This window comes from Lepus europaeus, chromosome 8 (genome assembly GCF_033115175.1).
Source record: "Lepus europaeus isolate LE1 chromosome 8, mLepTim1.pri, whole genome shotgun sequence".
Lineage (NCBI taxonomy): Eukaryota > Metazoa > Chordata > Mammalia > Lagomorpha > Leporidae > Lepus > Lepus europaeus.
In genome coordinates, this window is record NC_084834.1 from 49093894 (window position 1) to 49109038 (window position 15145).

General features: G+C 49.3%; 1 protein-coding gene across 11 annotated transcripts in view; it reads right to left on the minus strand.

Moving 5' to 3' along the window:
- The window catches only part of JADE1 (jade family PHD finger 1), a 63300-nt gene that overhangs the window by 27319 nt on the left and 20836 nt on the right, over window positions 1-15145 (minus strand). For all 11 annotated transcript variants that reach the window (XM_062199631.1, XM_062199627.1, XM_062199630.1 and 8 more), the window contains exons 2-3: window positions 14806-14883; window positions 2616-2701 (exon numbers count right to left, since the gene is read on the minus strand). In XM_062199631.1, coding sequence (XP_062055615.1) covers window positions 2616-2701; window positions 14806-14857 — 138 coding nt within the window. In that variant the 5' untranslated portion in view covers window positions 14858-14883. The remainder of the gene's footprint in view (window positions 1-2615; window positions 2702-14805; window positions 14884-15145) is intronic.

Below are 15145 nucleotides of genomic sequence, written 5' to 3' on the forward strand. Positions count from 1 at the left end.
AAGCTGCCCTGTTTACACAAGCCACAATGCTGAAGTCTCTCTACTCAGGACAGGGAGTTCTTTCTTGTGCTGCGAAGCACAGTTCACATCATATGCCTGCTAATAGGTCCATATTTGTTTTTCCTGGTGGCTTTTCAGGCTGCTGATCACTTTAATAAACTTCATCCTCATGAAGTCTGAGGGAGTGTCTGAATTTTAAAAAAGGCCATTTCTCCAGGCTGCCACGTCCAACACCAGCTTTTCCCAGTTCACCGCCCCCTATTTCTAAAGTCCCATTAACAAGCAAGAACCTGGCTGTGCACCTTCCACAGAAACCACTGGGGTCTCTTCAAGCATGGGACCCCGGAAGCAGGTGTCCAGCACAGTCCCCTCCCAGCCCCAGGGGAGATGCCTGTGAACACCTGAGGCGTGGGCCCACACCATCAAGAAACAGATCAGATCAAAGCAAAAGGTGCAGAGAAAATGAAAAACAAGGGGGCCGGCGTCGTGGCTTAACAGGCTAATCCTCTGCCTTGTGGCGCCAGCACACCGGGTTCTAGTCCCGGTTGGGGTGCCGGATTCTATCCTGGTTGCCCCTCTTCCAGGCCAGCTCTCTGCTATGGCCTGGGAGTGCAGTGGAGGATGGCCCAAGTGCTTGGGCCCTGCACCTGCATGGGAGACCAGGAGAAGCACCTGGCTCCTGGCTTCGGATCAGCACGATGCGCCGGCCGCAGCGGCCATTGGAGGGTGAACCAACGGCAAAAAGGAAGACCTTTCTCTCTGTCTCTCTCTCTCACTATCCACTCTGCCTGTCAAAAAATAAAAATAAAAATAAATAAAAGAAAAAAAGAAAACCAAGGGAAGAAAGAAGAATGAAAGAAGAACCAAAGAAGAAAGAAAACTGATCTGAAGCAATGAGATAAGAAAAGGCAGCCCACCAGTGCTTGACTCAAAGACCAGTCAAGGACTGAAACACCTCAAATGGACGCAAGCTCCCCAGCTCCCGGCACAGGTCAACACTGGCACTTGACGTAGAAAGCTGTTTGAGCTCAGAGCTGAACCCTGGGAAATCTGCATGGGTCAGGACAAGGCCAGAACGAGGCCTTGCTACCCAGCTCCCCCCTGTTGCCTGGTGCGGGCGCTGGCAGCAGGGCTCCGTCAACACTGCTGAGCAGCAGTCACAACCCCTTAGCAGGGCCGTCTGTGCTCAGTGCTGCAGTAACAGGAGTACACTCTAAGTGTAAGGAAAACCTCGTAGTAGCTATGCACACAGTGACAAGTAGCAGGTGCTCCAGTACTGCAGGGAAGGAAGTGAGCGCTCCTGGCTCAAATGGACAAAACAAACCAAGGGGCCAAACAGCCACCTCCCCAGGAACTGGACCCAATGCTGAAGTGCCCTTCAATGGTTTCTTGTGACCCTAAAGGATGCTCACTGCCGTCTGGAGGAAGATGGCTTCCTGCATCTGAGCAACCATTCTCTGCCCATCACAACGGCACCTCCAGGAAGCCCTGTCCCTGTGCTGCCGCTGAAGGATGAGTCTGTCTTCCAAGTCACCCCACACCGAAGTGTTCCACCCAAAACTCGCATCCCCATAACCTGCTCACTAGAAACTGTACCCAACCAAAATGCCATTCCTTCAGTGACTTCAAAATGCCATTCCTGGGGCCAACGCTGTGGAGTAGCGGGTAAAGCCGATACCTGCAGTGCTGGCATCCCATATGGACGCCGGTTCAAGTCCCGGCTGCTCCACTTCTGATCCAGCTCTCTGCTATGGCTGGAAAAGCAGAAGATGGCCCAAGTGCTTGGGTCCCTGCACCTGCATGGAAGACCCAGAAGAAGCTCCTGGCTCCTGGCTTGGGATCAGCACACCTCTGGCCTTTGTGGCCAACTGGGGAGTGAACCAGTGGATGGAAGACCTCTGTCTGTCTCTCTGCCTCTCCTCTTTCTTTGTAACTCTTTCAAATAAATAAATAAATCTTAAAAAAAAAAAAAAAAAAGCAAAATGCCACTCCTTCAGTGACTTCAGTCCTCACAGCCCAGCAAAGGTTTTCAGGGAAAACAGCTCTCAGGACTGGCAGGGTCCCAGCAGAGAGAAATACACCTAAACACAACGTTAGAGAAGAAACGAAAGGGTTGGGGGGAGCAGGAGGAACAGGAGAGAGTGCCTTAAGTATAATCCCCAAAACAAAACTCCCAGATTAACACTGGGTTGTGCCAAATAAGCCACAAAGTCGTGGCTAAAACTAACGAGGCTGGCAGTGACTTGGCAGCAACTGAACCCGCTGATCTCCTAGCCAGAGGAAAACTTGTGGAGAGCCAGCAAAGATGCAACAGGAGAGCAAAGAATGAACGCAACTAATGATACCAGCCAGCACTTAGCACTTCTCATGTGCAGGACTATGCACGTGCTTGTTCCGTGTCTGCCTGCATATTAACCCACATAATCCTCAAGGATGCATGAGTGGGACACCTGTGTCTTCCCCATCTCACAGACTTGGAAACAGGCACAGGACTGCAGACATAAAGAGCAAACTGGGCTGTGTGTGTGGCATGGACCCCACACACACAACACACACAACACACACACACACACACACATTCCGCACAGTGAGACAGACAGGCATCCGAGAAGTACCTCTGATGGCTTTCGATCTTCATGTCTGGAGCAGGAGCTTCTCCTGTGCTGGGATCGAGAGTTCTGAGACCAGGTAGTTGACAGGCCTAAAGAAACAAAGATCCAAAGAGGAACTATTTATTATAAACAGCACGGGCCCCCCGGTGTTCCCGGAGCTTCATTCTCGTCCTCAAACATCAGGGTTTACCTGGGCACCGCTGCAGGAGACAGCCGACAAAGCTCTCTGGGCGCTCACTAGCTCCTGCGCTCCCACCACATACTGAACGCTCATTTCCCAAAGCAGGCCTGCACTGTGTGCAGCGACGCCGAGCCCTGGGCTCAGCACACAAGAGGGGACGGCCCTCAGAACCCCAGGCAGGTGGCACCTTCCCGGGAAAGCCCGCTTTTGAAGGCATTCAAAGCTTCACATCGGCGAATACAAAGTGGGATTTCACTAAGCCTTGTAAATGCTAAGATCAGAACACTGAAAAGGAGCTGACGCCACAGGGCATAAAAACAGCATTCTCTAGAGCAGGGCACCTCTGGGGCTGGCGCTGTGCTACGGCAGGTTAAGCCACTGCCTGCAACGCCGCATCTCATGAGCACTGGTTCGTGTCTCAGCTGCTCCACTTCTGATCCTAATGCCTGGGAAAGCAGCAGAAGATGGCCCAAGTGCTTGGGCCTCTGCCACCCATGTGGGAGGCTCAGATGGGAGTTCCAGGTTCCTAGCTTTGGCCTGGCTCAGCCAACTGTTGTGGTCATTTGGGGAATGAACCAGAAGACCAAAGATCTCGTGTGTGTGTGTGTATGTGTGTGTGTGTCTTATGTCTTATACTCTGCTCTCTCTCTCTGTAACTCTTCCAAATAAATATTAAGTCTACAAAAGCATGCCCTCATGCTCACAGCAGAACCTAAGATACCAACAGCCATATAACCTTTCGACCTGCCTCCTCCACTCTGATGAAAATGCCAGTTGGTGCGGCTCTGGACCTTGCTTCCCAAGGGGCTCTAATCCCGTCAAATGGCCTGTCACCTACCATTCTAAAGTCTTGTGATTGCCCAGCCCAGCTCCTCTCTCCACCCTGCTTCAAGTACTGCCTGCGCCTCATGGGGGCTCTCTGTGGGTCCCTCCTTTCCATGTACGTCCCCCCACCACCACTGTTTCTCCCATATTCACTCCTCTTGTTCCAGATGCTCACCCTGGGGAGTGCTCCCCCTTGTCTGAAATCTAAGCCTACACACTCCCCTGGACTAAGCTCCATCCCACACTCCAGACCCAGTTCCACCTTCAGATTAGACATCATCAGCCTACGGTGGTCTGAGATCTGTCACCTCAGCATTATAAAAACCAAACTCAAGTTCACCTAGCAGGGGCCAGCGCTGTGGCATAGAAGGTTAAGGCTCTGCCTGCGGTGCCAGAATCGAATACCGGTGCCAGCTGCTCACTTCTGACCCAGCTCCCTGTTACTGCACCTGAGAAAGCAGTATACGATGGCTCAGGTGCTTTGGGCCCTGTAACCACATAGGAGACCCAGAAAAAGCTTGTGGCTCCAGGCTGTGGCCTGGCCCAGCCACAGCCATTTGGGGTGTGAACCAGGTGTTGAAAGATCTCTCTCTCTCTCTCTCTCTCTCTCTCTCCTCTCTGTATTTCTGCCTTTCAAATAAATAATCTTTAAAAAACAATTGCCCAGCATGCTCTGCCTCCTGCAGCCCTACCTTGTTGAATGTCACCAACATTTCTACTGACGCCTCTCACTCAGGACAGATGCGCATACAGGCCAAGTCACAGCAGTGCAACTCCCCACGGCTGGCCTCATCAGAACGCTGGGTCCTCCTGTCCCTCTCCGCCGCTGCCTCCTGCTAACTCACTACAGGGCCTCCTACTTGTGGGTGGCCCACTGCTGCCAGAGATCAGAGGCCCTCACAGCCACCTGCAGCACTTGCCCAAGTGCCTCATGTCTCACCTGTGCTGTCCAGCTGCAACAACCAGCACCCCCATGCCACACACCCAGAAAGGAAGAAAATCTACAGAAAATCAAAGCCGAATGCCCGACGGAACTCAATCCCTTGTCACTCAAAGAGGAAGCTCTTCTCCCGCAGACTCCAGGGACCGGGACACAGAATCAAAGCACTCCGGGACCCAGGGGCACTGAGCACCAGGCTCCGCACGTAAGCCCATCGGCAGGTTTGCAGTGCTGCCTGCCACGAAGAGGTCCGCACCCTTGCGCGCCCGTGCTGAGGCCCTGCAAGTGATCCCTGCCATTTCAGCAAAGCTTTCCCGAAAGTCTTCCTGTAACACAGTTCTAGCTGTACCTTTACGCCCCAGATGAACAGGGAAGCTTCACTCTCGTGCTGAGAGAACTATTCTGGAAACACTAGTGTGAGTGAGCCCGACTTGCAGGTCTAACCTGGTCACCAGAAGGGAAGCGGAAGCCATGCTGGGACCCAGCAGGGGGAGGTGGCTGTGTGGCTCCTAACAGCTACACACAGCTTCACCCCCAAGCCTGCACACATCCAGGAGGTGCCGGGAGGCGGGTGAAGGGGTAGGGTGAGGAAGGGAGGGCCCCTTCACTCTGAATTACCACACAAAGCATTAGAAATGATTAGGACGGAAGCTAGAACATTTAAAAAGGATGAAATGAGGAAGGGGAGAAGTACCTTAGTGTCAAATACTTCCAGAGTTAATGCACAAACAACAAGTTTGCTCATTCATTTTTGTGACCCTCTTGTCTCCTCTTGGGGATCTGTCAGAAGTCCCTCCCTCTCCCTCAAGTGGTTTCCAAGACTGCCAGGAAGCTTGCAGCTTCGCTGACACCCAAGGAATGACATCCCCTTGGAAATTTATTCTAGGACTGTTTTTGTGAATCTTAAAATTGGTGTCTACTTTGCTTTCAACAAGTTAGGTAGAGGCAGGCACTTGGCACAGCAGTTAAGCCGCCACTTGGGATGCCTGCATCCCACATTAAAGTGCATACCTAGTTCGAGTCCCAGGTCCTCAGCCTTCTGATCCAGCTTCCCACTCATGCACCCTGGAAGGCAGCACGTGATGATGGCTCAAGTTATGTGGGTCTCTGCCACCCACATGGGAAACCCACATGGAGTTCCAGGCTCCCGTCCTGGCCATTTCGGGCATTTGGAGAGTGAAACAGTGCAAGGGAGCTCTCTCTCTGCCAGCTGTCTTACTCTGTCTCTGCCTTTCAAATGAAATGTGAAAATTTAAAAATGAAATATAAAACTTTTTAAATCCAAAGATGCTACATATTTAGCAACAGTATTATTAAACAAGAGACAGATCCATCCAAAATTAGTCTGTTCCATTTCCTCTTAATTTACCTAGTGTGGATATAACACAGGAGGGAAAGAAAGATTAATCCTACTAAACTCAATTTGCAGAAAAGGAAAAACTAGAAAACAAGCTAAGTTTAAATTATTGCTGACATTTTTAGCAGCTTATTTATTAAAGCCTGAAATAAGTGGGCACTGTGGTGCAGTGGGTTGGGCTGCCACTCGAGACACCTGCACCCCACCTCAGAGTCCGTTCAAGTCCTGGCTATTCCACTCCCCATCATGATGAGCCTGGGAAGCAGCAGATGACGGCCCAAGTGCTTGAGTACCTGCCACCCAAGTGGCAGGTCCAGATGGAGTTCCTGCTCCTGACTTTAGCCAGGCCCAACCCCATCTGTTGAAAACATTTGGGGAATAAACCAGCAGAGGGAAGATATTTATCTCTCTAATAAATAATTTTTTTTAAAAAAGCAAAAAAAAAAAAAAAAAAAACAGTAACAACCTAAAAATCCAGACTGTTGTAAACAAAGTACGGTACATCCATACAGTAGGATACTATCACCCAGTAATAAAAAAGGAATGAGCTATTAATATACACAACGTGGATAAATGTTGAAATAATTATGTTTAGTGAAAGAAGCCAGACTTAAAAAAAAAAAAAAAAAAGAATGTATCCTGTGTTATTCCATTTATATAGAACTCTGGAAAATGCAAACTAATCCATAGTGACAGAAACGTACATCAGCGGTTGAGGAAAAGGAGCAAGGGAGGATTATCTGGATTTGGATGGTGCTGTGGATGTAAACATGCCAAAACATATCAAAATGTACACTTCATACATGCGGTGAACTGTGTGTCAATTATCCCTCAATAAAGTTGTTAAAAATTATCACTGAGCTATCCTGCATTAACAGGAAAGGGAAAGAAAATCCTGTCATTTACACAGGTTATCTGTAGAAAACCTAGACTTGGCTGCTGAACCAGGCGGGAACCAGGGGCAGGGAACATGGGATCTAAGAAACTGCGCTGCCTCCCACAACCAGTGTCACTTGTTGCTCAGTGTCACCTCCCTCTGAGCTACTTGCCCACATCAGAAACATTTACTGCAGCAAGATCCCTCAGCACAAAACAGAATTCCCGATACATGCAACAGCTAAGTCAGTGCCGGGCACACAGTGGTTTCTCAGTACTTGTTTGAAAAAGTAGACTCCAAAAATGTTTAAGTGTTGTTCAGGATGCGGCAAGCTCTATAGCCAGAGCCATCACTGTAACCTAAGAACTAAAGGTGCAGATACCAGAAACACTCTCCCCCTTTTTTTTAAATATCAAAAGGCTGATAGAGAAACAGAGACACAGAGTACTCCCATCCTCCGGTTCTCTCTCCAAATACCTGCAACAGCCAGAGCTAGGCCATGCCAAGCCAGGAACCCAGAACTCAATCAAGGTCTCCCATGGAGGTGGCAGGGACCCAAGAATTTGAGCCATCACCTGCTGCCTCCCAGGGTGTGCATTAGCAGGAAGCTGGAGTTGGAAGCAGGACCTGGGCTCCAGCCCATGCACTCTGATATGGGATACGGGACTCCCAAGCAGCGGCATAACTGTTGAGCCAAACACCCACTGTTATATTCCCCTGCTTTTCCTGAGAAGATCTGTTCTTGAGGTCAAGGAAAATAAAGCAATAGCACATTACAGACAGATCAGTGGTTACCACTGCCCCTGCTTGAAATGCACTGACATCTGCCTAAGTACTCACAGGCCAGAGACTCAAAACTGACTCGTCCTCAAGCACCCTCATGCTCCCTGCAGTCAGACATTTCCCAGGCTGTCAGGAAGCTCTCAGAAGGTCAAAGCCAAAGTAACTCCTATCCCTCCTCAATTAAAAATGTGTGCAGACACACAGACACAGACACAGACACAGACACAGATGTACTTTATAAAGCACTTTCTGGAAAAGCATTTGGGGCTGAGGTTCAAACCCAAAATGAGCACATGTCAAACACCAAAAGGACTGGGAGACAGCGACTGAGGCTACACCATGGCACCAGCTACCAGGTGAAAACTGGGCTGAGATTAGCCTGGCTGCTGGTACACTCTGTTTCCGCTTCCAAAGTAATGATATTCGATGACAAACCAAATTATGAAGAAGGGGACAAGTAACATTTTGTTTTGTTTTTGCCTTCAGGAGACAAGGTAGGGATTCTATAACTCTCACACTAATGTCAAAAATTATTTTACTGCTGCCCACAAGGTAAGATCACTACCTACAATTAAGACCACTCTGGTAACAAATAAGTGACTTCAAATTCTTGACTTGTACCGTTCAAGTAAGAACAATGATATAGTAAAACTGTCTTACACGAGACAGTTTACTGAGTGGGAAAAATGAGCTGTTTGTAAACCTTCCACCTCCATCAAAACAGAACCTTTGGGCGCAACGGAAAGTTCTAAAGGCTCAAGAAGACAGCACTATTAGATCACAGCCGGCCTGAGCCCAACATCCCGCCTTCTTCCTCCTAGTCCTATTAGACAGACATCTTGAACACTCCCCTTTGAAATATTAAAAATAGCCGTGCTGCCGTGCCCTAGATCTAAAATAAGGGAAAACCTCAAGAGGAAATCTAATGCATTCTGCACACGCCTCTCGCATTGGGTAGCTCGTGTGCAGTACAAAAAAGGTCCAGAAATGAGAATGAATGGCGGTCCTGGCATTCACACCAGCACACAGCGCACGCCAAGAGAGAATGTCCCCAGTGACCAAATGCCACTCTGCTGTGTCTCTGATGCTGCTCCTGGACATGACATGATATGTTGGTGTCTTCAGGTACAGGAAAGCAGCTTGACAAAAGATGCTTACGGCTGGCAGGTGACAAGTCCCCCAGTTTGGTGAGAAACAGCACAGACCTGGCACAGACGCCCGTGTGTTACCTGAAGGCTACGCTATATCCCATCCGTGTGCCATGTGAAGCAATGCAGCATAAACCCTCATATGAAATTAAGCAAAATGTTAGTCTGAAAAACAGAAGACGAGCACCTGAAGTAACTGCTATTCTATTCGTAGCAGGGGTCCTACACCAAAGCTCTTCCACAGCGCCACTCTTTTCTTGATCCTAAGTTTCTAAATGTCAAGGCTTTGCTGGCCTCCCCGTGGTGGGAAGAAGGCCAGGAGTCAGGCACAGTGCGGGCCCTCCCTGGTCTCCAGGTAGCCATACCTGAGCACAGCTGCGAACACACTTCCCCAGTTTCCAGAGGCGAGTTCTGCATCACACCTGTGATAACGAGGGCCCCCTCACCTCCACCTTCTAAAGCAGACACTTCAAAGAACTGGCCCAGAGATGTTTCCACGTAGTTAAAAAGTAAGACTTGGACCGTCAATCACCTGACACTCACGGTCACCCACCACTCCCAAGGAGGTCCAAGTGCAGGGCCACAGAAGTCGAGTCTGCACAAGATCATTTCCTGCTGCTCGCTCCTTAACCTCCCCCCGCCCACGCAAGATGCTCTGCCAGAGACACAGAGCGATGACAGAACTGCCAATAGGCAGAGCCATCTCTGTGCATCTTGAAGGGATGGAGGGAGGGGCGAGAGGCGGACAATACACACTCTGCAGCATTTGAGTGCAAATTCCTCACACTTCAAGAATTCCTCCACACAACTCCATAGAATTACAAGATACAATGCAAATTAAAGGTGCAAAGGCACTTTCTTACAAAAGAGAAGCCAAGGAAGATGTACAGGAAGTTAAACAAGCACAGCCAGCCACACCGCAGCAAATGAACACAAATTACCAGAAAATGTAAGGAATCCACTAATGCAGCCTCAGAAAGGTGTCCTTAGGCGGGAAAGGGCAGTCTCTCTTCATTACATGTGGACAAAGCCAAGGAGAGCCCAGAAAAACAGCTCTCCTTCTCACCAACCAGCATTGCCAAATGGCAAAACCCCGGCCCACTGTCTCTGCCCCTTTATTATCTCAGGTGTGGGGTGGGCTCGACAGGTGTCGCAATCCAGGCCTTCTTCCCACAGATCCCTGAAACTTAGAAGGTTAGACAGGAACAAGAAGTCCTGCTTCACAACCTGGGGAAAAAGCATCATAATCAACCAGCATTCCTCCATCCTTCTTCGCAAAGAGCAAAGGACAGTTTACCTGTGGATCTTTGAGAGGCACAGAATTTCAAAACAATCAGGGGTAGGCATTTGGTACAGCAGTTGAGACACCACCTGAAACACCCACATCCCACTGTCAGAGTGCCTGGGTTCAAAGCTCTGGTTCTGCTCCCAATTTCTAGCTTCCTGCTAATGGATACCTTGAGAAATAACAGATAATGGCTCAAGCACTTGGTTCCCTGCCACTCACATGGGAGACCCTGAGTTCCTGGCTCCTGACTTCAGCCCAGCCCAACCCCGGCTATTACAGACATGTGAGAAGTGAACCAGCAGGTGGGGAAATGCTTTCTCACACAAGTTCATTTTCTCTCTCTCTCTCTCTCTCTCTCTGCCCCTCAAATAACGTAAGTATTACTCTAACCAATTAAAAAAAATTTGCCTTTGGCTACTTTACCATAGCCAAAGACCTCATGTTCCAAAAAAAAAAAAAAAAAGCCAGATGAACAGTATTAAGTACTATTTAATTCTTGTCTTTTTACAGGAAATACATATGGATCTACATGGAATGCAATTCCTGCTACAAGCAAGGCCTCTTGATGTTTGGATTAGCCTCTAAGTTTTACCTAGGACAAAATGAAATCTATCGTAGGTTTCAGAAATATTCAAAGTGGCTGGTGGACTCTATTCCCACATTCACCAAAAACCCTGAAGAACAGCAGGAAATTAAACAGGGCTTGTTTCCCTGAGCCACACCCCTGGCAGCTTCAGAGACCGGCTGGGTCACCCAGGAATTCAGGAACCACACCCGCCACCTGCAAACACCTGAATGCCACGCCAGCTGACCGCAGGGCTCAGGCTGTTGGGTGCCTGGAGGAAGGCCTCAGCTACTCAGCCTGTAGCTGGATGAGGGCTAGCACCTGGCACAGAAAATGCCCATGCATCCCCACCTGTAAATACCACGCCGGTATTCCCCTGGACCAGGCCAGCAAACAAAGCAGAGGACTCCAGACCTGGAGGCCAGCGGGGCGCAGCCATGGCTGTGGCTGAGGCTGGGACTGTGGCCCCATGCTGACATCTGCAGCTGCCACTCCTCCACTTGGACATGCTCTGCACTGGGCTAGGAACTGCTGCCAAAATTCTGTCAGGCCTGAGGGCTGGAGAGGCTGGAGGTGGCCATGCACAGACCTAGTCCTTCTCCTAAGCTCGTAAGTTCTCTTAAGAACTTTCCAAAAATGCCCAGGCCCAGCGGGAGGAAGACACTGTATGGGAAGCTATCCCAGACAGAGCTCACTCTGTGGACCTGACTGCAGGGGCTAAAGGCATACTGCCCATGGCCGTCCTGCCTGTCCCTCCTGTCCTGCCTCTCACGCCCCCTCCACTTCCCCAGCCTTCCCTGCCTCCCCCCACCACCACCCACGCACCCACAAAAGGATGGCCTCAGTGTCAATCAGTGGGGTGTGGCATAGGCCTACACTGAGAACCAGCTGGATTCAGAAAGCACAGAAAGGGTGTGCTCCATCACGCAAACATGTGCCTATTTTTACAAGGCCTGGCATTCTAGGAGTCCTTAAAGAGAGCAGCTTATTTACCACTGTCAACATCCACCATAATTATCAAATTACTAAGCCGGGACATCCAGTGCAGCCATAAGGCATCAACGTTATGTTTTATCTTGAACCAAGTACATGACTCAAGAGCAGCCTACCTTCTACAGCAAGTGGCACTCCTCTCTCCCACCACCACTGTCAGATGTCCACATCTACAAGAGGTCTAGGATAGAACCAAGCTTTGCACCTCTACCTCATCAACCTGCCAGTATCCTCTTAACCTTTACCTTCACCCTCCAGCCTCAGGTTCTTCAAGGAAGGCAGCACAGACATGAACATACTGGGAGGAAGAAAATGGTGTCCCACAGGCAAGGGGGCTCTGGATGAATATGCTTTGCCTAGGGACTTTGGACACTCTTCCTCCTTCCTCTCAAGCCAAGGCTCAGGGCAGAATACATTTTCAGGTGAAACATTTGGCTGTCCAGGGCTGTTATGGGCTGAGTTTGTTCTCGCTTACCTCAAATGCATCCTTTAAAGCCCTAACCAGCCTCCAAACTACTTGGGGATAGCACCTTGAAAGAGGTGACTAAGTTAAGATAAAGCCTGCTGGGAAAGGCCTTAGTCTAAGCTGCCTATGTTTGTTTGAAAGAAAACAGAGTCACACACAGAGAGGCACCAGGGAGGCCTATGCAGAGGGAAAAGACCATAGGAGGACACAGCAAGAAGGTGGCCAGCTGCAAGCCAAGAAGAGGCCTTAGAAGGAACCCAACCTGCTGACTTGAATCTTGGACTTCAGGTCCCAGGAGAGAAGCCACCAGGCCAGCAGTCCTTTGTCACCACCACGGCCCTGGCTGACTCCCATAAGGCCACACCAAGCCTTGGGATGGCAGAGAGGGACTAGAATGGGCCAGGTCTAGAAGTGCACTACGTCCAGGACAGCAGCCACACGTGGCTTCTTAAATCAGCTTCTTAGTGGCACTGGACTACAACATTCCCTTCCTACTGGATGATGCCTAGAGTTTGGAGAAAGGGAAGGGAAGGCTTTGAGTTTGGAGAAGGTTCCAGAACCTTGTCTAACTGGGCTCTCCCTAGGCAAGAAGGAAGTAGTGATGAGGGTAGAGTGAGCATGAACTTGCTGCTCAATGTAAAAAGAAAAAACATGTTAAAATAGGACCCGTTTCCTCTTATTGCATATTATTAGTATGTGGAGGCATTTTATAAAACCTGCTTCTGATGAATTGTGAGACTAAAAAAGTAAGACTTTTTCAATTGCTACGGGACTGAATTGTGTACTCAAGCAAACAGCAAGCACTTACTGGGTACTTGTAATTCAGGGAGGACACTTTGACAAGTATCACAGAGGGGCAGAGAAGAAATACCAAGGCATGGGTTTGCCTGGAGGAGCAAAATGCGTAAAACTGCGAACATTAGAGAAGATAAGCGGGAAGGCAGTGAAATGGCAAGTGCCTCAGAAGCTCCTAGAGCAGCGCTCCCAAAGGCTCAGGCAGGTGACTGCCTGTACTTTGAGACAAACCCCCAATAACTCTCACTGAAATACAGACAAAGCCCTTCTGTTTGGAGCGCTTATTCCTCCCCTTCCTCAACCTGGTTTACTCTTCCCCTGCTCCCAACATCAGCAGCTCCCACTGCCTGCCCCCAAACCCCAATCTCTTAGCCCTTCTGCTCAAGCCCTTCGGGTCACTCTAACCTTCACACACACACCCCAAGTAGCAGACAGCCCTCCCCTAACTCCCAACTCTACTTCCCACAGCCCCACGCCTGCACCCAAAGCACAATCAAAATGCCTCCTTAGAGCTCTGTGCTTCAAGGTCCTGGTCCATCCTACAATCTCCAAGGCTGCAAGTGGCCCCCTGGAGCAGCAAAGCCTTGCTTTCTAATTTGCAGCTGTTAATCTGCTGAAAATTTAGAGACTAGAAAACAACTACTTCATCCTTCAGGACCTGCCCCACCTCCGTCTCCTCTACAGGTTTCCCCAGGCTTCCTCCCTCTAGGCTTGGGCGTCGATGTGCTCCAGTTCCATGGTGCATCAAAAGACATCTGCTACTGCCCCCGTAACTTCCCATCAGAGCTGTTCCTACACAGGTCTCAGGCCAACGCCCCCGAAAGCAGGCCCAATTCCTTTCCCAGCACACGCACAGCACAGCAAGGATTCTTCCAAGCATTCTCTCCCATGCTTAATTTGTAATGTGAAATAGAAGCTAATGGGCTGGGGCTCAGGCACTGTGCTAGGTACAAAACCTCCTTCTGTTTTGTGAAGGGAGCTCTTCTGAGTAGTCTGCTAGCTTCTCAGTACACAGACACTGTGTGACATTTATTTTGACTGCCTGGAAGCCAACTAACTTCTGGTTCTCAGCTGCACTGTGAAAATATGAGGCTGCCAGAGAGCGGAGATGCAGACAGCAGTTCTATGAAATCCAGTCATGTGAAAACCCACGGAAGAGGCAGGCGTTGTGGCACAGCAGGTTAAACCACTGCTTATGACACCCAGATCCCACATCAGAGCAACAGTTTGCATCCAGGCTGCTCTGCTTCCAACCTGGCTTCTTGCAAACGTGCCTGGGGAGGCAGCAGGTGATGGCTCAAGAACTTGGGCTCCTGCCGCTCCTCTGAGAGACCTGGATGGGGTTCCAGGCTTGTGGCTTCAGCCTAGCCCAGCCCTGGCTGTTGTGGGCATTTAAACAGTGAACCAGCAGTGGAAAAATCTGTCTCCATGTGTGTATGTGTGTGTCTCTCTCTGTGTTTTTCTCTGTCCCTGTGCCTTTCAAGTAGATAAAAAATAAACAGATGTTTTAAAATAATAAATAAAACCAAGGGACCATCAGGGACTCCAGACCTACTAGGAACCTGTACTTAATATTTTCCTGTCATTCCAGGCAGTCCTCAATCTCCCCTGGTGCTGGACTAGTTAATAATTACCCTGCTCTGATTAAGTTCTCTTTTCGTAAAGAGCAACTGTGAAGTGCCATAAATGATGTTTAAGAAAAACAGACACACCAGTGACTCTTGGGACTGGATTATTCATCCCTGGATAACAAACAGGAAGCTTCAGGAATGCTTGCCTGCAGTCAGCCTTATTCAGAAAGATCCAGTTACAGACCTGCAGTACCACACTCTGATGTGTTTCTCCAGGCCTCGGCTTTCTCTGACCTGCCTGATATGCAAAGGGCCTCAGCTATTTAAAGCATTACATTAAAAAATCATGTTTTTACACTGACCCAAACCCTGGTAGGTTCCAAGAACAACAAAGCAGGACTTACTGCCATTGTCGTCGGAATCCTCACTGCTGCTGGGAAGGCGACCTCGTTTCATGATCTCCCCGGGAAACAGCAGGCAGCCTGCAAAGCAATGAGACAGCACTTAACCCAAGATGATAATACACAATCATCAAGTTGGGCTTCAGATGGCAGCCCAGGATTTACTGCAAACAAAAGCAAACAAATGGCTTTAAGCAGCATTTCAATTATCAACAGAAAGAAAAAAAAAAAGACCAAAGATACATAATTAGGTGTAATCATTAACAGACCAAGTTAAAGGGAGGGGGTGGAGAAGTCACGTATCAGCAGGTCTCCTAAGGGTGCCAGGTTTCTCTGTATTCCT